At 46.3% G+C, this 24,549-nt stretch overlaps 1 protein-coding gene across 9 annotated transcripts in view; it reads right to left on the bottom strand.

Annotated features, from left to right (window-relative positions):
• Positions 1-23,695, bottom strand: part of PRKD1 (protein kinase D1) — a 289,583-nt gene extending 265,888 nt beyond the window's left edge. For 5 of the 9 annotated variants that reach the window (XM_033952189.1, XM_033952190.1, XM_033952192.1 and 2 more), the window contains exon 1: positions 23,272-23,695. In XM_033952189.1, coding sequence (XP_033808080.1) covers positions 23,272-23,448 — 177 coding nt within the window. In that variant the 5' untranslated portion in view covers positions 23,449-23,695. Of the gene's footprint in view, positions 1-8,663; positions 8,761-23,271 lie in introns of all 9 variants that reach the window. The other 4 variants (XM_033952194.1, XM_033952193.1, XM_033952195.1 and 1 more) reach the window with 3 other exon arrangements.
• Between the last annotated feature and the right edge of the window lie 854 nt (positions 23,696-24,549).

The following is a 24,549-nucleotide window of genomic DNA, read 5'->3' on the forward strand; positions in this document are numbered from 1 at the left end:
AAATGGATTCTGGAAATCACTGGGAGCCAGTGAAGTTTGGCTAGGAGTGGAGAGACATGGTCAGACTTGCGTTTTGCAAAGATCAACTTGGCTGCAGTATTCTGGATTAGCTGGAGTCTTTGAAGACTTTTTTTTGATAGGCTTAAGTAGATGGCATTGCAGTAGTCTAATTTGGAGAGGATGATGGATTGGACAAGGACGGCAAAATGTTGTTGGCAAAAATAGGATCTTACTTTCCTCAGCATGTGGAGACTGAAAAAGCATGATTTAGCCAAGGAGTTGAGGTGGTCATTGAGGGAGAGAGAAGAATCGATAATGATGCCAAGGACCTTGCTTGAGAACTCAAGCTGCAGTGCAGTGCCTGAGGGTAGTGCGAAGAGGGTGGGCAGGTGTTCTAATTTTGGGCCGAGCCAGAGTAATTTTGTTTTTGATTCATTCAATTTCATCTGTACCTAGAAGGACCAGGAATGGAGTCTCATTGTGCAAGCTGTAATGTTCTTGTGGAGGTTGGTGAAGTTCTGGTCTATCTCAAGGAGGACAAGGATGTCATCAGCATATGTGTAGATTGTTTCAAGGGGGGATAATTGGAGGAGTTTCAGGGAGGACATATAGATGTTAAAGAGAATAGGGGATACTGTTGAACAATAAAAGACAAAAATTCCCCAACTTTGACCCAAAATCTCCGAATCAGACGGCACTTCCAAAAGGAGTGATAGAAATTATTATGGCCAACATTACATTTAACACACAATGCAATGTGTATCTGTCCTGATCTATGTACTGTAATTGTAACTATGTAAAATATGCACTCTATAGTGACACTCCTGGAACACGCCCCCAAAATGAAATATGGGATCCCTTTGAGACTATTCAAAACATCCAAGGACACCAAAGAAGTCTCTAAGTCCAATTCCCAAAGCTTCCATAAAGCTTAATAATCTCTAGGGGTCTGCAATGTATGAAGGATTATACAGGCCACTGAAATAATTATATGATCGCCCCTGGAAAGCTTGAAAAAAGGTATCATATCTAAACCCTAGTCCTGACTGAAATCTATTCTGATCCAGGGAGAGAATATAGTGCTTGATCTGATAGCAGGTAAACCAATCACCCCAATCCACAACAAAAGACAGCAACTTATGATCTTTGTCCATAAGGTCTGCTAGTAAAATTAGGCCTTGCTCTGCCCACCTCCTAAATACCTTATTTCTCCTGGCCAGGCAAAAAATCTTTATTACCAAAAATGGGGAGTTGATCAGATGTTGTAGGATCACGCCTCCAAAATTTCTACAAGGCTCTCCAACCCAATCAAAATGAGTCAAGAATAAGACTGTGGCATAAATAAGACTTGAAGGACATGAGTAATAACAAACAGTACATATATGAACATGGAAAGATCAGCAAAGAGCCACCTCAGAGTACCACCGTCCCATCACTATCAAGAGAGAAGAGACTGATACTTATAGATCATATATTTTATGTTCTGTAATCACATTTAATAATAATAATAATAATAATCATCCTATATAATAAAACGCTAGCCGCGCATGCGCACTCATACCTGCGTGATCTGTGATCCCTGATCCGTAGGTCCGTGGCTAAGGTGATGTGCGGTCTTGCCGGCTCTGGCTCCCTTTCCCTTCATGGGTGAAGGTTATTTGTACGTTCACCCGGCTCCCTTACACTTTACTGGCAAAAAGTTCACAGCGGCGGCAGTGGCTCCTCTCTCGAGTCTCTCTCTCAGACTGCAAGGTGATGTGCGATCTTGCCGGCTCTGGCTCCCATAATTACATACTCTGTAAGCCACATTCGGTGCCATAATTTTGGAGAGGGACTTCAGCCCATGGGCCCCCCTCCCCCATGGCTATGCCACTGCCTTAAAGCAAAATTCCTCCTTCAGTTTACCAAGCGGAGTCGACCTGTGTTGCTTTAAGATCAACCCATGCAGGCAGGGAGCGAGAGATAAGCCTCCACCGCCGCTTGGAACTTGAAAAGAAACTTACTCTGCAAGCCACATTCGATGCCACAATTTTGGGGTTCATAGTCAAAAGCGCGCGAGACAAAGGCGCGCCCGCGCTCAGTTGTCGGCGCACCTTTATCCTCGCGTGCTTTTGACCCGTCGCCCAATTTTGGAGGGGGACTTCAGCCCTTGAGCCCCCCTCCCCCATGACTCTGCCACTGCCTTGAAGGGAAATTCCTACTCAGATAATCTGCTCCAAACACAGGATTCTTCTTCAGAGCAGCAACATTACCAAGCGGAATCGAGCTATGTTGCCAATCACATCGCAAGCAAGATTCTTAGAACACCTCCCATCCGGATAATAGAAGACACGTTCGACGGTCGGCATAACAATTTTGAACATATACACGTTCAAACCGCCGGGACAGAGCTGCGGGCCTGGAGCTGCTCGGCCCTCCTCGGCCATCCATGAAGCATGAGCAAAGCACGGCCCAGCCCCGCTCACACCTGGCGGGACATGGCGCCAACGGTTAGAGAGACAAAGAGACCACCCGTATCACCCCCAGCATTCCATGACGTGTATGTATTGCCTGGGCTCGACTGGCACATTGAGTCACAAAGCACTACAGTGTCACATGCTGTTAAAGTGAAATTCTGGCCTGGGCAGCTGTAAAAAGCAGACATGTAATGAAGCACTCTTACGCTTCATGGGGGATCCGATCTGGGAAGGGAGGAAGAGAATTGGCTTGGGGGTAATAATGATGATGAGGTAAGGAAAGGGGAAGAGGAATAAGATGGGGGAAAAGGAAAAAGCAATGAAGTAGGGGAAAGGAAAGACCAGGATAAAGGGTCAGATAAGGAGAAATGAGGAAGGGATGAGAAATTAGATGGGGAGGCTGAAGGAAAAGGCAGAAATGGAACTAGGAGGCAGCATGGAAAAACTAGAAGGAGGGGGAAAAATTGAATAGAATGGTGGAAGGAAGACAGTCTGGTAAGAATATTCAAAGAATGGAGACAGGCAACAAGAAATGAATTTTTAGAAGGAGAAAAGAATGTAATCGCAGAAAGCGTGGGAGGAGAAGAAAGAACAGAAACTAAGAGTTGAACCCGGAAACAGAGACAAGAATGAAATAAAAACATAAAAAGATCAATTAAAGGGCTGCTGCTGGATAAGGTGAGCAGTGATGGGGTGGTGGAGGACACAGGGGAGGTTAAAGGAAGGGAGAAAGGGTAGTGGTGGACAGCCAAGAAAAAAAAAAGAAAGACAGAAATACAGAAAGTGGCTAAGGAGAGAGAAAAAGAAATAAAACCACACACGCACACACACATATATTCTAGCACCCGTTAATGTAGCGGGCTATAAGACTAGTAATAATAATAATAATTTTATTTCTTATGTACCGCTATACCATAAGTTCAAAGCGGTTTACAACAAGAATCGTGCAAGAGTATGCGATGTTTACAACAAGATACATATGTTTGAACAGGATACATAAGTTCAGGGCGGCTTGCAAGCAGATACATGCAATGAGAAAACGTGGTATTTGCAACAAGAAACAAATGTTTGGATCAGGATACTGAAGAACAAAGTGGTTTACAATAGGATACAAGAGATCAAAGCGGTTTACAATGAGAATAAGAGAGGTTTACAGCAATATACATGCAATAGAGGGGGGAGAGAAAGGGCTTTCAGGGATATAAAATTGGCGGGGAAGAGAACTCAGGTTGCGTTAAAGAGACAGGTCTTCAGTGATTTTCTGAAGTCAGCGTATGATGCAGCCTCGTGTATTGGTTTTGCTAGCCATGTGTTCAGTTTAGCTGCCTGGAATGATAGCATTCTGTCTAGGAATTTCTTGTAGTGACATGATTTCAGTGATGGGTAATTAAAGAGGTTTGTTCTGCGAGAGGTCTTATTCGGGCAGTTGGTGAAGAATTGGGAGGCGAGGTAAGTTGGTTAGTTGTTTTCTTATGAGAGGTTGGAGTATGTGTTAAAACAAGGGCCTCATTATTATGAATTATAGGAAAATTTACTGCTGTTTGTTATTTTTCTATATTGTTATGTAAATAAACTACTATCCACTATAATAAAACCCTTAGCGTGCATGCGCAGTTGAAACTTCGTGCGGCCGTGATCCCTGATCCATGGCTCCATATCGCCGCATGCGCAGTAGGAGCCTTCAGCGGTTTATGACTTGTGGGCCGGTTTCCCCAGCAATGTTCCTGCCCCGATCTCCGACGCTGGCTGACTTCTGATGACGCCTCTCCTTCTCACCCCCAGACCACCAGCAACAGCAGCCGCGGGGCATTTGCTAGACCGGCCCACTTCGATAATGCAAAGCGGGCTGGCCTAGCAAAAGCCCCGAGGCTGCCCGGCCTTGCGGATGCTGGACAGTGAGCAGGTAAGGGAGAAGGGGTACTACTGGATAGGGGGGAGGTAAAATGAACGGAGAAGGGCTACTGCTGGACAGAGGTAGCAGGGAAGGGGTAAAGCAGGGAATGGAAAAGGGCTACTGCTGGACAGGGGGAGCAGGGAAGAGGTGCTTCTGGACATGGGGGAGGTAAAAGTAAGGGAGAAGGGAAACAGACAGGGGGCAGAGAGAAAGAAATGCCTAAGTCTACACATCTATTCTACCACCCGTTAATGTAACGGGCTAAAAAACTAGTATCTAATATAATAAAACGCTAAGCGTGCATGCGCACGCTTACCATCGTGTTGCCTGATCTGTAGTTCCGTGGTCAGCAGAGTGCGCATGCGTGCTTAAAACAACCCCACGTTCACAGCAGCAGAACCCAAATAGCAGCCCGGGAAGAGAAGCGCTGACCACAAACACTCCTTTGCCAGCTCCCCACTCACTCGGTAACTTTTTTTCGCGGTCTGACCCTCCCATCCCTTCCCGACATCTGACCGGCTCACTTACTCCTTTGCCGCCCCCCCCCTTCCCTTCCCGCGGTCCTGACTACAAACCTGCCGATTCCAGCAGCGTCTGTAGCACTCTACACACGCTGCTTCGGGGCCTTCTACTGCCCTGATTTGCTCTGCCGCGTCTATGATAATGTCATCAGGGATGTGCCAGAGTAAATCAGGACAGTAGAAGGCCCAGAAGCAGCGTGTGTAGAGTGCTGCAGACGCTGCTGGAATCGGCAGGTTTGTCGGGACTGCAGGAAGGGAAGGGGGGGCGGTAAGGGACTAAGGGAGCCGGCCAGACTGCGGGAAGGGAAAGGGGGGTAGGGGAAACGCTGCTGCTGTACAGGGAAGTGGTGTGGGGGGAGGGAAATTGAGGGGGAGGAAATGCTGCTGCTTTGGCTGCTGATAAAGATTTATGCCAAGATCACAGCAGAGAGACTGAGTGGAACTTTGGGACAGTTGGTACACAAATAACAGGCAGGTTTTATAGATGATATTTAGCAAGATTCAAATTCAGATTGTAAATTAAACCCTATATGGACATAATTTTACTTATAGGAGCTTGGCTAATATAACAAAAGAAATATGTCTCATACATAGACTTCAGAGTACAGGTTCACATCCTTTATCCAAAACGCTCGGAATCAAAGACATTTTGCATTTTAGAATTTTTCAGTTTTTGGAATGATATGTCACCAATGGCCATAGATTCATATTCGTTGCCTACTGCAGCCCTGCAGGCTTCTCTCTGCTGCCTCCTGCCTTTCTGGCATCATTTCCTCTTTCCTTCCTGGCTGGATGTGACAGAGTGTGCGGAGCCACAGCAGAAAGAAAGACAGACAGCGGGAGGAAGGGAGACAGAAAGAAAAGAAGAAAGACACAGGCTCAGGGAGAGACACAGAAAGACAGACAGACAAAGGGGGCCAGGGAGAGACAGACAGAAAGACAGACAGCGGGAGGAAGGGAGACAGAAAGAAAAGAAGAAAGACACAGGCTCAGGGAGAGACACAGAAAGACAGACAGACAAAGGGGGCCAGGGAGAGACAGACAGAAAGAAAGACAGCGGGAGGGAGAGAGAGACAGAAATAAAGACAGACAGACATATATTCTAGCACCCGTTAATGTAACGGGCTAAAATACTAGTTCTATATACTCCTGATGATCTATATTTACTTATCAGTAAATAGGTGGATAAAGAGGGTCTCTTTGAGCTTCAGGGCCAGTGATCAGGTATGTTTATACTGGTCTTAGTGCCATTATTTACACAGCTGTTTGTACACATTCTGTGTCAGCTGATTTCCTCACCAGATAGTGCCTCTGAATGCTGCAGGACTTATGCAGGTAGCCAGAAAAGTTATTTCAAATACTGACTCTGATATTTTCAGTTACATTAAATCATATTAAAGAGGAAGAAAGGTTGTGTGGCCAGAGAAAGGAGGAGAAAAAGAACATGGGTGGCAAAACAGACACATTAAGGAGAGAAACAAAAGAGACAGGAGTAGGGAACAACAGAATGAAAACCCAATCTGTTACCCTAAAAATAACAGGAACAGGGAGATAACAAGCATAGCAAGGTTATCAGATGTCTCTAAGGAGTAATACAACCACATGCTCATTTCACTTGGTTGACTCCACAATGTCTAAAAACTGTTATATACCTGGCATGCAGAAAAGGTCTCCAACTCTGTCTCAGAGCCAGATGGTTATATTTATATTTTTGCAGAATGTATGAAATTGTGTTAATGTTTCTGTATTTCAAATGAAAGACAGTGAAAACATTTTCTAAAACTAATTTCAATGCATAAACATCCTCTACGTTAGAGAACCTACCAAAGAACTAGAGACACTGATCAACAAAAGCTAGTTCCATGCCATAATATGTCTTTTTTTAACAGCATTTATGTTTTACATTGATGTTCTCAATTAAAAATTAAGGGGGGGGGTGTAAAAAGGGCCAGACAGGGTAATAAGACAGACTAAGGGGTCCTTGTACAAAGGCGTACGAGCCGTTTTAATGTGTGTAAATGCTAACGCATCCATTATGGATGAGTTAGCTTTTAACGCACGCTAAAACGGACCCCTAAGTTACACCATTCAAAACCAAGCAGAATATTGTTTTCAGGGATATATACTGTATATTCAAGAACTTCCTAATGCAAAGCTTTGTTACCCTTAATTCCCCTTGAATCAAAGCTTATCCTGGGACAAACTACAGTGCAGTACACTCAATTCTAATTCAAAAGGTTTTATGGATATCAAAACAGTGCAAAAGATTTATTTTTAATGGTTCTACCAGCAGCATAACCATTGAGAAGAGCCAAATGAAGCCAATTGATTTCTTTGACTGCCTAACTAGAAAACTAGACAGAATATATGTGCTATATGTTATACCTAGATTTCACCAAAGCCTTTGATACAGTTCTTCAAAGGAAGATTTAAAACAAACTGAGGGGCTTGGGGGTGGGTCTCTGAATAATAAACTGAATTAAGTATTGCTTGACTGACATGACAACAGAGGGTAGAGTTAAATGGCATTCATTCACATGAAAAATATCTTATTACTTTGATATCTGTCTTCCTTGTGCCATAGATATATGTTTCCATTCTTATAATCTAAATCATCTCTTTTAAATTTCTCAAATTTCATCTTCAAATCCTTTCTGAAGGAGTCAATTGTTAGTCGTAATCCTTTGATAGACATTGAAACCGACATCATGCTCCTTCAAGAAAGTTAATTCCTTATCCAATATTTATTTTACAACTTCCAATTTTTTACATTAGGTTCAGGGAACATTTATTATAAACGGCTTCTCATTTCTTTACAAAATCATCATCATCTATAAATAAATTAGGGACTTTAATAAATTTTTAATCTTCATGGAATTCTCTTGTACCCTTGTCAACGAAGTTCAGTTCTCACCTTCTCTTACTTAATTTAATCGTCTCTTCTCAATGGTTCACCTAATGTGGATCAGTTTTTCATTTAGAAAAAATTTGGAAAAAATAATTCCATATCAGAAATGATACAGGGAAATAAATGAAGTTATGGTTCCTCACAGAAAACTCATGAATAAGTTGAAAGGGCTCAACTTAGGACCCAAAAGGGTGAACTGGCCTGGAAACTGGTTGACTGACAAGCGACAGAGGGTCATGGGAAATGGAATTTGTTTGAAGGAAAAGAAGACCAGTAGTGGAATGACTCAGGAATTAGTACTGGAGTCGATTCTGTTTAATATATTTGTGAGAAACATTGCTTGAGGGTAGAAGATAGTACATAGAGCGGATACCCTGGAGGAAGTATAAACCATTAGAAGAGATCTCCAAAAATTAGAAGAATGGTCAAAGGTCAGACAGTTAAAAGTTTAATGTGAACAAGTGCAGAGTGATACACCTGGGGTGCAGAAATGTAAAAGAGATGTACCAAATAGGAGAGAAATCGGTAAGCACAACTCAGGAGAGGGATCTCAAGGTGACAAAGCAATGCAATAAGGCATTGGTCAGAGACAGAAGAATGCTATGGTGCATAGAGAGGGGTACAGTGCATTCTCACTATTCTCTGGGGTTAGGTTCCTAGAAAACACTGTGAATGATGAAAACGTGAATATAGAACCATTGATGCTACAGAAAAAGTGGGTTAGGTTCCTGTGCAGTCCTGCTTATTGTACATTTTTACTAACTAACAGCATAAAGTTATCATTTTGTGTACCCTTCTTGTAAAGAACAACTTGCTTCTTATATTCTGTATTTTATATACACAATTTTTTTATAAAAACAATATTTTGGGGCAACAATACTCACAAACAGTACTATGAATATCTTCATCCTCATGGGAACACACTCTGCATGCCCCAGGCCCCTCCTGATCAGGCAGGTTCATGAATCTAGCCCTATGTTACTATGAGAACAATCAGGTATACAAAGGAAGAATGAGGAAGAAGAAAATACCATAAAAGGGGGGTTCACAAACTCTTTCTCAACATTATCTACTCTTGGCGGTACACCCAAATACTGCATTAACAGTTTTATAACCTGAACAGAGATTCAAAGCAGTAGAATATTTTTAAAAAGCCTAGGGCCCATTCCTTTTCCATAAGAATGAATGGACAATATTCAGCCACCATTGGTCAGATGTTTTTAAATGCTGACTGTCACTGGCTAAGTTAGACCTAGATATTCAATGTCAGGCCCTGTTAGCCACTAGCATTGAATATATGGGGCTGAACAGACTGCTGATGGCTGCTCGCACTTATATGGGTCACATCTGAATATCAGCTTGAACCACATAACTGCTTCTGTCAGTTTCTCTCTCCATTCCTGAATCCTTCCAAACCCCACCCCATCACCACCACCAATTTTGGGAGAAGCCAGATCTTGGGGGGGAGATGAGCACATCCAACAATTTCGGCCACTATATTCACTGCCAACACCCGCATAGCTAAATGACCAAAGGTTAGGACAGCGCTGAACACTGCCTGAACCCACATAGCTGCTAGCTCTTCCCGAATCTGCTCTCAGACTGTCCCTCTCTGGCCTGCATTGAAAATGTCCAGTTAGTACCATTATTCAAGGGTACTGCCCAGCTAAATGCCACAGAATATCGATGGCCTGTAGAGCAAAATTTATCCCTTTGGCATTGTTGCTCAGAAGCAACATGTGTTTTCTATGGTTCTAATGGAAGATCTGCATCTCCAAATGCCTATTACTTGGCACTGTTGCTGCGTTCAACATCAAGTTATGTAAAGCCATTTCATCATCTGCCAATTAAAGGGTTAAGCAGGCAGGAGCTTATCCTGCCAGCTTAAATCTCTTTGAATATTTGGGCAATAAGCAATCCTGTCACTACCTATATTTTATAACAGCATTAAAAGAACATATATAAACACATTTAACAATCACACTCCTCATGGAAGGTATGCTTTTATATAATCCCCCTGTGTATTTATACACAGTAGATTATAATATATTTGCTTCAGTTCAAAGAGGTAATGAATAACAATATTTTGCAGGAGAAAACTATTAGACATTACTGAGACAATAATTTTGTCTATTTTAAATATTTTATTCCTCACAATCTGTTTCCAGAGGAGATAATGGCAGAGAGTCCTATATTACCGTGGTTCAGCTTAAGACCAACTCCCTCTACTTCCTGTAGAAACACTATCTAAAGTAGAACATACCCTACCACAAGTAATAATTATAGAAATTAGATAAAAATGAAGTATTTAGAAAATGGAAAAAATATTTTTCTAAGTTATTTTACTCATGTACCCACTTGAACTGAACAATATTACAGAAAACCATTACTGCTGTAATTAATTGTTCTACCTTTAATTATGATGAAGAAAACATATGCAAAGTCAAGTCATCCATTGCTGAATAATTAAATGTATATAGTTGACAAAAACAAGACTTAGGCAAGTATACTTTGAGATGTATTTTCAAAGCAATTAGATTTACAAAGTTATATACAGAAATGTCCAAATGGACACCATTTAGGTGTGGGAGGAGCTAGCATTGTAATAGATTGGCCACACAGACATACCAACAGAACAGTGGGGCACTTTTGAGGGCACAGTTATGATCTTCACATAGATTACCAGAAGTACATCTCATCAAAAAACCCTTATAATGTAAGTATGGTGAGCCCTCCAAAATTCCCCCAAAACCTACTAGACCCACCTACCACCCCAATAGCTCTTATGGCTGCAAGTGGCACCTACTGTGCCTGTATATAGTAGTATAGTAGGGTTTTGGTGGTCACACTTTCCACCATAAATGTAGTAGTTGGAGTGGCTTATAGGCCTGGATATTCCTATGGTTCACTTGTCTGACCTACCAGGCTAACGAAGACACCTGTGTGCTGCTCTACTAAGCTTTCCTATAACAGATGCTTCTGTTCTATAGACAGGTATGCACTGTTTCATTCAGAATTTTTAGGGGGTTAGTTAGGGAGGGAGCATGAGGGTCATACCTTAATGTATCCAGTGGTCATCTGGTCAGTTTGGAAACCTCTGTGGCACTTAGACACTCTAAAACAGATCTAGCCATGAACATCTAAGTTCCATCCAGAATGTTTTGAGAAAAGTTTGATTATTGCTGTAAGACAGGGGTGTCAAAGTCCCTCCTCAAGGGCCGCAATCCATTCGGGTTTTCAGAATTTCCCCGATGAATATGCATGAGAACTATTTGCATACGCTGCTTTCATTGTCTGCTAATAGATCTCATGCATATTCATTGAGGAAATCCTGAAAACCCAACTGGATTGTGGCCCTCGAAGAGGGACTTTGACAGCCCTGCTGTAAGACATCCAGGTTTAAGCTTGCCCTGATCCCGCCCATAACACGCCTCCTGGAACTCTGGATGGACGGCAGGAGAAACGTCTCACCAGACATCCAGGCAATAGGTTTTATTGGCACTTGGACATCCCAGCGATTAGGACACCCAAGTGCCAACTTAAGCAGTTTTTTGGACATTTTAGTTTGTTGATTATGCCCCTTTAGTATTTTACTAGTGCAGCTTAGCAATAGGGCCCCTAATTTGTACCTGAGGCAATGAAGGGTTAAGTGACTTGCCCAAGGACCACAAGGATAAGGCTGCCAACTAGATCCAAATTCACAGAACAGAGTTGATCCAGACCTAGGTTTACCCCATTTCATGCATTATAGTTCTGACTTCCCCATTGCTTTCCCTAAGAAAAGCAAGACTACAAGTTCCAGCATGCACAGGGGTAAACCCAGAACTAATCTACCCTGTCCTGCAAATTTGGATCCAGTTGTGAGCCTTACTAGGGTTACCATATGGCTCCAGAAAAAAAGAGCAATGATTGAGACATCTGGGTTTTACTTCCACTGAAAGAAATGGAAGTATAACCTAAATGTCCCAATCTGACCTTCTTTTTCTGGAGCTCTATGGTAACCCTAAGAAGCAGCAGTGGAATTTGAACCAGGCTTCCCTGTTTGTCAGCCCAGTGCTCAAACCGCATTCTTCACATTCAAATTCTCAATGTTGGCTTATTTGAATCACTAAACCAAAACTACAAATTTTCTTCTATCTTTATTGTCTGGACAGTTCAGTCTCTGTTGTTCATTTCTTCCACATTTTTCAGGAACAGAGTTATGTGCTGGCTGCTGAATGTACTTTGACTTTCTCTGATGGACCTGGAGAGATTATCTAAAGATACTGCTTCTCCCATGGAACAGTCTCCCAGAAGAGTTGGTGGAGACAGAGACTATGTCTGAATTCAAAAGGGCCTGGGATAGTCACATGGGATCTCTCAGAGAGAGAAAGAGATAATGGTTTCTGCGGATGGGCAGACTAGATGGGACATTTGGCCTTTATCTGCCATCATGTTTCTATGTTTCTACATTCTTTATGTGTGCATTTTGGAGTGAGCAGTACTTGAGGTCATGGGTCAATTTTAGCTGGCAATGGAAAAGGTACAGGTGCTCAATACCACCAAGTTCTCCCTTAAAAATAACAAAAAAAAAACCCAGTTGCTGGGCATGTACCCCTGGAGACACAGCGGGGTTCGGCTGCACAAGGGGGGATAGAAAGATGCTGCATAGGGGGATGGGAGGAAGGGAGGGATTGAAGCTGTGCAAGGGTTCTGCTGCACAAGGGATGGGAGGGAAGGAGGGAAGGCACAAAGGGATGGGTGAGAGGGGAGGAAAGATGCTGCACATGGAGGAGGGGGGGAGAAAGGAAAGAGGAAGAATTGAGGTAGATTAGAGGAAGTGAGAGATGATAATTGTACATGAAAAAAAGCCCTACCCCGAAAATAAGACTTAGTGTGTTTTTTGGGCCCCAAATTAATATGACAGTGTCTTATTTTGGGGAAAACACGGTATTAAAATTCAATCAGTTCCTGCCCAGTCAAAAAGCAAATCAGATGGCCTCATACATCTAGAACAGAAAAAGTTTGAATTGAAATTCCTGAGCTGTGACTGAATATTATTCCAGACTCAAGGATTGGACATTGCTCCTGGGTTCCTGCTTCGGTAATTGGATGGGACTTCAATCCCCCAGAATCCATAAAAGAGGATGAATCACCTATGCTTTCTCTCTTGAGATCATCGCTGGAAAAGCACAGTTACTTACCGTAACAGGTGTTATCCAGGGACAGCAGGCATATATTCTCACATGTGGGTGACGTCATCTACGGAGCCCCGGCGCGGACAGCTTTTCAAGCAAACTTGATTGAAGTTTCAAGTTTGCACACTGCACCACGCATGTGCGTGCCTTCTCGCCCACTAGAGGGCGCATCCCACCTCGTGGTCCTCAGTTCCATAACTAGCAAGGAAGCCATCCCCGGGGAGGCGGGCGGGTTGTGAGAATATATGCCTGCTGTCCCTGGATAACACCTGTTACGGTAAGTAACTGTGCTTTATCCCAGGACAAGCAGGCATGATATTCTCACATGTGGGTGACCTCCAAGCTAACCAAAAAAGGGCAGGTGGGAGGATGGCAATTTAGGAAAACAGATTTTGCAAAACTGACTGGCCAAACCGGCCGTCACTCCTGGATAAAGTGTCCAGACAGTAATGAGAGGTGAATGTATGAACCGAAGACCAAGTGGCAGCCTTACATATGTCCTCCATCGGAGTGGATCGGAGGAAAGCTATCGAAGCTGCCATCGCTCGGACCTTGTGCCCCGTGACTCGACCCGGGGGAGGAAGGCCAGCCTGAGCGTAGCAAAAGGAAATGCAAGCGGCCAACCAGTTAGACAGAGTGCGCTTGGAAACTGGATGCCCTAATCGATTGGGATCGAAGGACAAAAACAATTGAGGAACCTTCCGATGAGGCCTGGTGCGTTGAAGATAAAATGCCAACGCCCTCTTACAGTCAAGCGTGTGAAGCGCCGTCTCGCCAGGATGGGAGTGGGGCTTCGGGAAGAACACAGGAAGGACAATGGACTGATTGAGGTGGAAGTCAGAAACAACTTTAGGTAAAAACTTAGGGTGGGTGCGGAGAACCACCTTGTCGTGATGAAAGACAGTGAAAGGAGGGTCCGCAACCAAGGCTTGCAACTCCCCAATCCGCCTGGCGGAGGTGAGGGCAATTAGAAACACCGCCTTCCAAGTCAGAAATTTCAAGAGGGACTTGTTGAGTGGCTCAAACGGGGGTTTCATCAGTTGAGCCAGAACCACATTCAAATTCCACACGACAGACGGAGGCTTAAGAGGGGGACAAACCCTGAGTAACCCTTTCATGAAGCGTGTCACCAAGGGATGGAGTGACAGAGGGCGTCCCTCCAGAGGTTGGTGGAAAGCAGAAATCGCACTGAGATGAACCCGCACCGAAGTGGTTTTCAAGCCGGAGCGCGACAAATGAAACAAATATTCTAAAACCGAGGATACCGGAACTGATACCGGATCCAGGTGAGAAGACGAGCACCAGGTGGAAAACCTGGTCCATTTCTGCGCATAGCAAAGCCTCGTCGAGATCTTGCGGGAGGCTTCCAACACCTCCTTCACCGATTGAGACAGGTCCGGAGGAGTCAGGGAACAAGAAACCAGGCTGTCAGGTGCAATGACTGCAGATTGGGATGTAACATGGATCCTTGACTCTGAGACAGCAGAGAAGGAGAGACAGGCAGGGGAAGAGGCTCTCTGGCACTGAGCTGGAGCAGCAGGGAGAACCAGTGCTGACGCGGCCACCGAGGTGCTATGAGAATCATCGTGGCCGTGGACGATTTTAGGTGTACCAACGTTCGCATGATCAGAGGGAACGGAGGGAATGCATACAGGAACCTCCCTTCCCAGTCGAGTAGGAAGGCATCCGCTTCCAGACGGTCCTGCGAGTACATCCGAGAACAATATAGTGGTAGTTTGTGTGTCTCCGGAGAGGCAAACAGATCCACCTGTGGCGTTCCCCAGCGAGCGAAGACCTCGCGTAGAACTGCTGAGTGTAGAGTCCACTCGTGCGGTTGCAGAAGTCGACTCAGTTTGTCCGCCAGGCAATTCCGTTCTCCTTGGATGTAGACCGCCCGGAGGAAGATGTTCCGGGAGGCCGCCCACTCCCAGAGGCGAAGAGCTTCGGAGCAGAGGGGCCATGACCCCGTTCCTCCCTGCTTGTTCACATAATACATTGCCACCTGATTGTCCGTGCGGACGAGGACCACCTGGTCCTGCAATATGTGAACGAAGGCTCGAAGTGCTAGGAAGATGGCTCGCAGCTCTAGCACGTTGATATGACACTGACGGTCTTCTGACGACCACAGGCCCTGCGTGCGAAGACCGTCGAGATGGGCTCCCCACGCGTACTCCGAGGAGTCCGTGGTCAGGACCTTGCGAAAAGGCGGAGTGCGAAACAATAGCCCCTTGGACAGATTTGAAGAGTCTGTCCACCAACGCAGCGATTTCCGCAAGGGCGGAGTTACCGAAATGAGGCGAGACACCGGGTCGCACTCCTGACGCCACTGGGACGCGAGGGTCCACTGAGGGATCCTCAGATGTAGCCTCGCAAACGGCGTGACATGTACCGTCGAGGCCATATGGCCCAGCAGCATCATCATGCGCTTGGCCGACACCCTCGATAGTTGAGAGACCTGGCGGCTCATCCGTACCAAGGTTTCCAACCGCTGGGTCGGCAGGTAGGAGCGTAGGCGCACCGTGTCCAGCACCGCACCTATGAATTGAAGAGACTGCGACGGCCTCAACTGAGACTTTGGAAAGTTTATCTCGAACCCGAGAGTTTGCAGGAAGGCAATAGACTGTCGGGTCGCTGAGATAACCCCCTCCCTGGTCGGGGCTTTGATGAGCCAATCGTCCAGGTAAGGGAACACATGGAGTCCACGTGACCTGAGGGCTGCTGCAACCACCACCATGCACTTCGTGAATACTCGTGGGGACGCGGCCAGGCCGAAGGGCAGTACCCTGTACTGGAGGTGGAGGTCCCCCACCTGGAATCGTAAGAATCTTCGACAGGCGGGGTGCACCGGAACATGGGTGTATGCTTCCTTCAGGTCGAGGGAGCACATCCAGTCCCCTTCCCCCAAGAGGGGGTACAAAACCGGGAGAGATAGCATTCGAAACTTCTCCCGGGCCAGGAATTTGTTGAGCTTCCTGAGGTCCAGTATGGGGCGCAGGTCCCCGGTCTTTTTTGGGACCAAAAAGTAGCGGGAGTAAAACCCCGTACCCCACTGGTCCTTGGGGACCGGCTCGACGGCCCGAAGCTTCAAGAGGGCTTTGGCTTCGGTTATAAGGGTCGGTAGCTGCGAACGGTTGCAGGGGACTAAACTTGGGGGACTGTCCGGCGGCGAGGACACAAAGTTGAGCGAGTAGCCCTCGGAGACGATCCGGAGCACCCAAGCGTCTGAGGTAATCCCGGTCCATGCCTCCCGGAAGGACCGAAGACGGCCCCCGATAGGAAGGGGTTCCTGTGAAAGTGCGGAGGGGAACCCGCCCCGTCCGCTCAGCCCGTCAAAAGGAAGGCGCGGGCTTAGAAGGGCCCTGCGCCGGGGCTTGGGTTTGTCCCCCTCTGCCTCGTTGAGACGGACGTCTCGGAGGCGGTCTCGAGAAAGCCGGGGTCGACTTCTGAGGGTATCGGCGCGGCGGAGGCCGAAAGGGTTTCTGCGGCGGGGGCCTAGGTTTGGGGCGGACCAGGGATGCTAGAGAGCGCTCCTGTTCCGACAAGCGCTTGGTCGCCGCATCCAATGACTCGTCGAATAACTCGGACCCCACACAAGGCAAGTCTGCCAGGCGTTCCTGCAGGTTTGGGTCCATGTCGAGGGTGCGAAGCCAGGCCAAGCGGCGCATGGCCACCGAGAGGGCCGACACCCTCGAAACCAGCTCAAAGGCGTCGTACACTGCGTGGAATAGGTACAACCGCAATTGAGACAGGTTGGACATAAACTTATCGAATCCTGCTCTTTGGGAGTCCGGTAACGAGTTTCGATATTGAGGAAGGTCCTTCACCATACCACGCAAATAGGAGGAGAAGGTGAAGGCGTAATTTAGAACCCTGGTGGCCATCAGGGAATTTGAATAGAGGCGACGGCCAAACTTGTCCAGGGTCCGCCCTTCCCTGCCTGGTGGAACCGCCGCAGAAACCCGTGAGGGCTGTGATTTTTTAAGAGCAGACTCCACCAGAAGAGACTGGTGTGAGAGCTGCGCCTTATCGAACCCTTTAGGGGGAATCGTCCTATACTTCGATTCCATTTTTGAAGGTACAGACGTGGCTGTAAGAGGGTTTGACAAGTTATTCAGCCAGGTTTGCAGAAGGACACTGTTGAGAGGGAGTCTAGGCACCTCCCTAGGAAGAGTGGGGAGGTCCTGTTCCTCCAAAAATTCTTTGGAATACCGAGAGCCTACCATGAGGTCAATCCCCAGGGCTTGGGCCATGTCCTGAACGAAGGATGAAAATGAGGACGGCCTAGCCTGGGGGGACGGGGTTCTCGACCGCCCCACCGAGGAGAGGGGGGAGGCCTCATGGGAATAATGAGCATCCCTAACCGATCCCGAATCCCAGGATCCCCTCTCGAGGGCCCTCGAGGGGGAAGGGGAAGTTATCCTCCTCGCAGAACCCTTGGGTGAGGACCCCGGGGTTCGTGGGACACTCTCCCGTTTCCTCGGCGAGGCGGCCCGGGAAGACTTCCCATGAGGTGAGCGGAGGAGCCTCGGGTTGTCGAGGCGCAACTCCGACACCTGCAGCGCCTCGCCCCCGAACGACGAGGAACGGTCGCGCCGAGGCGAGCCTCGGGGCCGCTTAGACTTCCTCGATCGACGCCCCGTCCGAGGTCGCGTCGAGGGCGAGGCGTGTCTGGAAGACCCGGAGGAAGAGGAGGAAAGACGGCGCACTCTGCGCAACTTTTCTTTGGGCCTTACACTCCGCTCAGGGGGTTCCCCCGAGGTCGAGGTCCGGGGCAGGGCCGAGACCGAGGCGAACGGGGCCACCGTACCCGAGGCCGATGTCGCCGAGGCCGGGGCTCCCGAGGGAGCCCAGGCCGGGGCCTCCGAGACCGAAGGCGCCCCGGCCGAGGTCGAGGCCACCGGGACCGCAGCACGCTGCAACACTTCCAGGGCTCCCGACAGCTCCGATGAGATCAGAGCTCGGAGGAGATCCTGGAAGGCCGGAATCCCCACGAAGGTGGGGAGTTCCGAGTCCGGGGCACACTCCCTGGAGGGCGACCTCGGTTTCGAGTATTCCCTCGGGGTGTGCGGAGTCGAGGTCCGATGCGGGGCCGGGGTCGACCCACCCGCCTTGGCCTGACTCGAGGATGGCTTCTTTGCTGAAGGGGATGGAACAGAGGACTTACCCGAAGCTTGCTTCACTGACGACGCCTTCGAGGAAGAGGGCCGAGGCGAGGCCGAGGCCCCCGAGGACACCGAGGCCGAGGTCAAGGCCGGGGCCGAAGCCGAGGCCGACGTCGAGGCCTTAGGCGGCGCGTCGACGGCGAACAATTCGGCCATTCTTGCCTTACGGCGACGGAGGGCCCTGTTTTGGAAGGTAGCACAGCGATCACACGAGTCTGTCGGATGTTCGGGCCCAAGACAGACAATGCACCACCGGTGAGGGTCAGTGATGGAAAGCAACCTCTCGCACCGGCTGCACTTTTTGAATCCCGTAACAGGACGGGACATCCACGAAGAAAAAGAAGAAGGCCGGGAACGTACCGACGTCCCGCGGCCACGGATTCCGGGAGCCCCCGGAGCCCGATGAAAAACGAAAGACTTTTTTTTTTTTTTTTTTTTTTTGAAGGGAAACGAAAAGAAAAAACAGCACCGCGAACTAATTCGAAGGAAAACAAACTAAACGCGGCAGCTAGAAGGCAAAAACACTGGAGCTCAGATCCACAGGGCTTTCTTGCTCCGCGGAAAAATTTGAACTGAGGACCACGAGGTGGGATGCGCCCTCTAGTGGGCGAGAAGGCACGCACATGCGTGGTGCAGTGTGCAAACTTGAAACTTCAATCAAGTTTGCTTGAAAAGCTGTCCGCGCCGGGGCTCCGTAGATGACGTCACCCACATGTGAGAATATCATGCCTGCTTGTCCTGGGATAACACCGTGCTGTAATTTTTCCTGTCCACTTAGGATACCATGTGCCCTGACATGTGCTGCCACTGAAGAATTCTTCCAGTAAGGGCCTATGTCAGAGTGAGTTACTTTCAATCCAGCTTAAATTAATAATTCTGCTTCTACAACAATATTTTATCTTGTGGCAGTTTCCCTTGTGTAAAGATCCCAAACTTGTAACTAAATTTAATGCATTATCTGCCTAACCTTATAAATAAATTTGCTCTGTTAAAATAAAATTCTAGTTTGTCTTTAAATGCTCTAAGTTTCTGGGGGGGGGGGGGTTAATATCATACAGAGCTAAACTTTAAATAGGCAGTGCATTCCCCAAATTAATATCTATTTAATATAAAATATATTCCTCTCTTTAAGAGTAATATATTTTATTGGTGGAGAATTAATGAAACAGCTATAATAAACAGGGCACAAATTTATGTGATCAGTTTAGGAGTTCGGCCATATTCAGGACCACTCTTAAAACTTATTTATTATTCAAGCCTTCAAGTACTCTTTTCATAAGTCAAGGACAACACAATGCTTCAAACTGGCCTTTCCTTTTCCCCAACGGAAAAAAGCTATTCAAGTCTACCTTCGAATTTCAGTGACTCAAAGTCTGGAATAGCTTAACTTTAAGTTTGCATCAGCTCCCCACTTACTACATGTCAAGCAGTCACTTTGCTGCTGTTGGTAGAGACTGACAACTGGTCACTCAGGCATCTCTGGTCTCTCCCTCTTTCTCTCTGGTCTCTTCCAGTCACCACCGGTCACTTGGATCTCTTCCGGTCACCACAGGTCACCTCTAGTCATTTGGGTCTCTGCTGGTACCTTGGTCCCCATGGACCCTCAGGTCACTGGTCAATTCAGGTCTTCTGGTATCTTGATCCCCGTAGACCCACTGGTCACTTTGGGTCACCCAGTACCTTGGTCCCCGTGGACCCACTGGTTACCAGTCAATTTGTCTCTCCCAGTACCTTGGTCACCGGTCAATTCAGGTACCAGCATGCATCCCCCCAAGGGTCACTCTTAGGAGTTTCTGTTGCCAAGAACTCTCTCTCACTGTGTCCTTCTGGGCTCTGGATCTTGTCTGCAAGCTCCTACTTTTCTCAGGGTGAGATCTATTCCAACTTGACTCAACATGCAAATGAGCTTCTTTGGTTTGGCCTGCTGTGAAGAACCTACTCCCAGCAGGTTTTAGCACAGGGATTCTATCCATGCAGCTTTCTCCGAGGTGATTGGGGTGATAGTGACTCTACTCCATCATATTACAGTTTCAGGAAGATGATAAAGACATATCTCTTCTCTTCGTAATCCAATAGCAGCCTATCCATTTCTGATCTAAGAAAACTTACAGTAACTTAAACCGACTGTCCTATATATTATATACTGTAATGAATCCTAGTAGAAAAGTGCAGGATACAAGAAATTGTATGGTATGGTATGATCACGGCCCAGTTCCACTTTTCTATTGAACTGTCTATACCATCTCACTACTATCGCCTCCCCCCCTTCCCCCCGAACATCCATGTCACAAGCGCCAGTTATTGAATCGGGTTGCCACTGAGTTTATCACGGCAAGGTACTATTCTGCTGACTCTTAACCAAGCACCTTATAAGTACAATAATTCCCCAGTTTTCCCAAACTCTGTCTTTAAAATAATCTGGTTCTAATTTTCAGAATAATCACAATGAATAATCATATATATGGCACCTAAAAAAACAGTGCTGAAAAAAGAGCTATTCTATAAACCACACTTATTTTATTTTTGTTTGTTTAAATCTTTATTGATTTTCAAACTTTGATAGTGCAATACAATTGGTAAATCATAAATACTGCATAAAACGCACTAATAACTAAACAATTTTTACATTAAACAATCATTTACTCCCATCCTCATCTTAATTATTAATACAATAATATATATGATGTGATTTCAAAATTATAATTAAATAATTTAACTCCTCAACGTACATTTTCCTTCCCCCACCCACCCTCCCTCCCTGCGTGTGTAAAGAAATCTAATGAAAAGGGAAGAAACATGACCCTTACTGTAAAGCAACAAAAGTAGTCAATGGACTCCATAAATCATTAAAGGATTTACTATTCCCCAAACGTTCCGCCATCATTCTTTCATACTTATGTGTGGTACACACATTTACCCACCAAAAAGTATAATTAATCCTGTCATGTCACTTAAAGTTAGGTGCAGTTTACAGAATAGCTCTTACACCCAGAAACCGGGCCTAACTTTAGGCACAGCCATTCGCACACGTAGAAACATGGTGCAAATGCCCGTGCCTTATTCTATAACTGCATGCTTAATTTAAAGAAACACTCCCTGATCTGCCCATGACCCGCTCATTTTTGCATGGATCTTGCACCTAAAGTTATGCACATAACTTGTAATTGGTTCCAATTAGCACCACTATTTGTTTGTTAAAATGGTAATTATTAGCGTTAATTAGCTTATTTAATTAAATTGTGCTTGCAAATCAGATAAGAACCCAAATTTGCATGCACAATTTTCAACACTTTTTTTTAAGAATTAGGGGGTTTATGCAAAAATTGCATATTTGAGTACTCCTGGTTTAAGAACTGAGTAAACTGCATGTTTTAATTACCAATTGAGAATCTTCTGAAACTGAGGGCTCTTTTTACTAAGCCGTGTTAGGGCTTTAACGCACGGAATAGCGGGTGCTACATTACTGCACACGCTAGACCTTAACGCCAGCATTGAGCTGGCGTTAGTTCTAGAAGCGTAGCGCGCAGTAATTTCCTGCATGCTCTAAAAACACTAGCGCACCTTAGTAAAAGGAGCCCTGAGTGTTGGAAATCCACCTGGACTGAAGTGTGGACACTGAGGAGGTTTTAAAACATGCTTTGTCCAACCTACACCACTTGGGCCAAAACCCACTCCACCAAATGCTTTTTTCTAGCCCTCAGAAGCTTAACAATTCTAGTGGTTTTTACAGCGGGATTCTACTTCCCCACTGCAATTCAGCTCTATAAGTATGTGCCCTGCAATGCTATAAGTTTGGGTTGATCTTGTGGTTTCAAGTCTCACAAGAATTGAAATCATGAGACCAGCCCAAACTTCTTGGACCACATATCTCAAGCTTGCAGAGATCCAGGTTGTGGTGGGAAGCAGGAATCTCGCTCCTTCTTCTGCAGCTGAAACCAAGTGAGGGAAAGGAAACTGAGTAAAGTATGGAGAGGCTGCACAGGTGAACAAGACTAGGTGAAAGTTGAGGGGACAATGCACTGTCATATTGTACCATTATTTTATGAAACACGTGGCAAAATATGACAGTTCATGTTTTGGACCTCTAAATATTACTACATATAAAATATGATCCCAGACAGAAAAAGGTTGGGCAAGCCTGATTTAAAATGTTATTATAATAGGTACAAACCTTAGATTTTAAGAGAAAAGAGAAACTACAACATAAAGGAACCCAAGAATAAGACCAAGAGAGGCGGCAATAGTTCCATGAAATGATATGATAAAGTCTCCTCATCCTGCTGTTGCTGAACTCTGAAGGAGATTGGAAGCAGGTGATCAATCTATTCCAGGGGTGTCAAAGTCCCTCTTCGAGGGCCGCAATCCAGTCAGGTTTTCAGGATTTCACCAATGAATATGCATGAGATTTATTAGCATACAATGAAAGCAGTGCATGCAAATAGATCTCATGCATATTCATTGGGGGAAATCCTGAAACCCCGACCGGATTGCGGCCCTCGAGGAGGGACTTTCAAACCCCTGATACTCGAATAAGGAAACTCTTCAAATAGAACGTGTTCTATGTGCAGCGACCGCCAAGAGCCTGGTGCACGCCGGGAGGTTTCCAGTTTTGTTTTTCATTGAGACAGTAGGAAAGAAAGCAGAGAAGCAACAGGAACTACCATACGCTTTATGCACCGCAGCATACAAGGAGTTGTATTTCTTTGAAGGCTACAGGCGACACACACACAAACGAAGAAGAAAAGAGCACATACTCCGGTTTATCTCGCTGCTATTCATGCAACGAATGTAAAAAGGAGTACTAAATTTCAGAACTTCCAACACACTTGATACTACATTAAAGACCACTTATTTCCTCCCTTGCTCCCAAAACCTCCACCATTTATCAGCTCAGAAACTAGTTTCTTGGATTTTTAAGTTCGGGGCCCCACCCCTCTCCGTTGAAGGCCAGTTGCCTGGAGACTGCACTAGGTTTCTTCCTCTCTGGTACTAGCTATGGAATAGTGAGAAGCCAAAGAAGCAGGTTTTGGCGCACCTTCTCCAAGATCTTCAAGGGAAAGGCGGGAGGGGGGGGGAAGCACCTCCCTCCCCATTCCCCCGCCCCGTTCATTGTGAGTGAGCTGAGGGGGTCAGCCGACTTCCTGAAGGCTTACCTTCTGGTCCACGATGGAGCATGCCATCTCGCGGACGTGCGCCAGGCTGAAATCGCTGGCATCCAGCAGCACCGGCTCCCGACTCAGCCCGATCTGGATGTGAATGGAAATGCCGGGGCCGCTAGTCCCGGGCTGCGGAGGGGGACTAGGGGGGCGGATAGCCGGAGGGGAGCTCATGGGAAAACTTTCAGCGTCCGAGCAGGAGCGAGGAGAAACTTCGAAGCCACGACCTCTTCCCCCTCGCCTAACAAATGTTTTAAATAACAAAAAGGCTCCTTGAAAAAAAAAAAAAAAAAATGTTGCTAACTTTGAGGAAGTGACTGCGGGGGCGACGGGATGCGGACGAGAAGGCTGCCGCCGCCGCCCGCCGCAGAGTTAGCGGAGCTCCGCTGTGAGGCGTAAAGGCAGCTCCCCGGGGCTCGCGCTCGGCGCGCGACGGGAGGATGAGAATGATGCAGCCCCGAGGCGCTCTAATCCCGCCTTTCCCGCTTCCCAGCCCCCGGCTGGTCCTCTCTCGCCTTTGCCCCCACCAATCCCCTTTTCTTTCTTCCCTCCCACCTCTCCGAAGGAAACTTAATAGGCTGCTGACCAACGGCGCGCCCCGTGGCTTCCATCGGGAGTCTCCAGACTGAATTTACCTTCACGACTGTTTTCATCCTAATGTCTTTCTTTCCTATCGTTTTTTTGCTGAGCAGACTTTGTTTTTGTTTTTTTTTTCAACCTTTGATTGAAGAAGACACACTGTGACAATTTAAAAAAAAGATTCTTCCTTTGTTTGTTGTAACCTGTAATTTCCACTTGTCGCGAGGAAGATATTCTTTTTTTTTACTGACGTACAAGTCAGGTTAAAAAAAAAAAAAAAAAAACACGTTATTTTGGGGAAAAAAAATGTTTCTGTATTAGACTAGCAGTATATTTACTTAAGTATTCTCTTGGGGTGTGTGAAGGTGAAAGGAGTTTCCAGTTAATGTAAGTAATAGTGTGTCACCTTATGTGAAATACAATAGTGCCTTCAGCACTAGATAGGTCCAAGCATTTTAACCTAATGATGACTATTATATTTTTTGTTCAAATATTGATCTATTTCATATTTAGGAAGCTGATGGGCCTCCTGATATCTTCTATCACTGGTCTCATCTCATGAAAGATTTTTCTTAGAGAATGACAAGGTGACAAAATTCATCACCGTTCCCGTCCCCGCGGATAACCGCGGGAAATAATCCCATGTCATTTTCTAGTGTCTGTTTCAACCTCAGTCCTTCTACACCAGCATTCTTC

Source organism: Geotrypetes seraphini, chromosome 7 (assembly GCF_902459505.1).
Source record: "Geotrypetes seraphini chromosome 7, aGeoSer1.1, whole genome shotgun sequence".
NCBI classification, from domain to species: domain Eukaryota; kingdom Metazoa; phylum Chordata; class Amphibia; order Gymnophiona; family Dermophiidae; genus Geotrypetes; species Geotrypetes seraphini.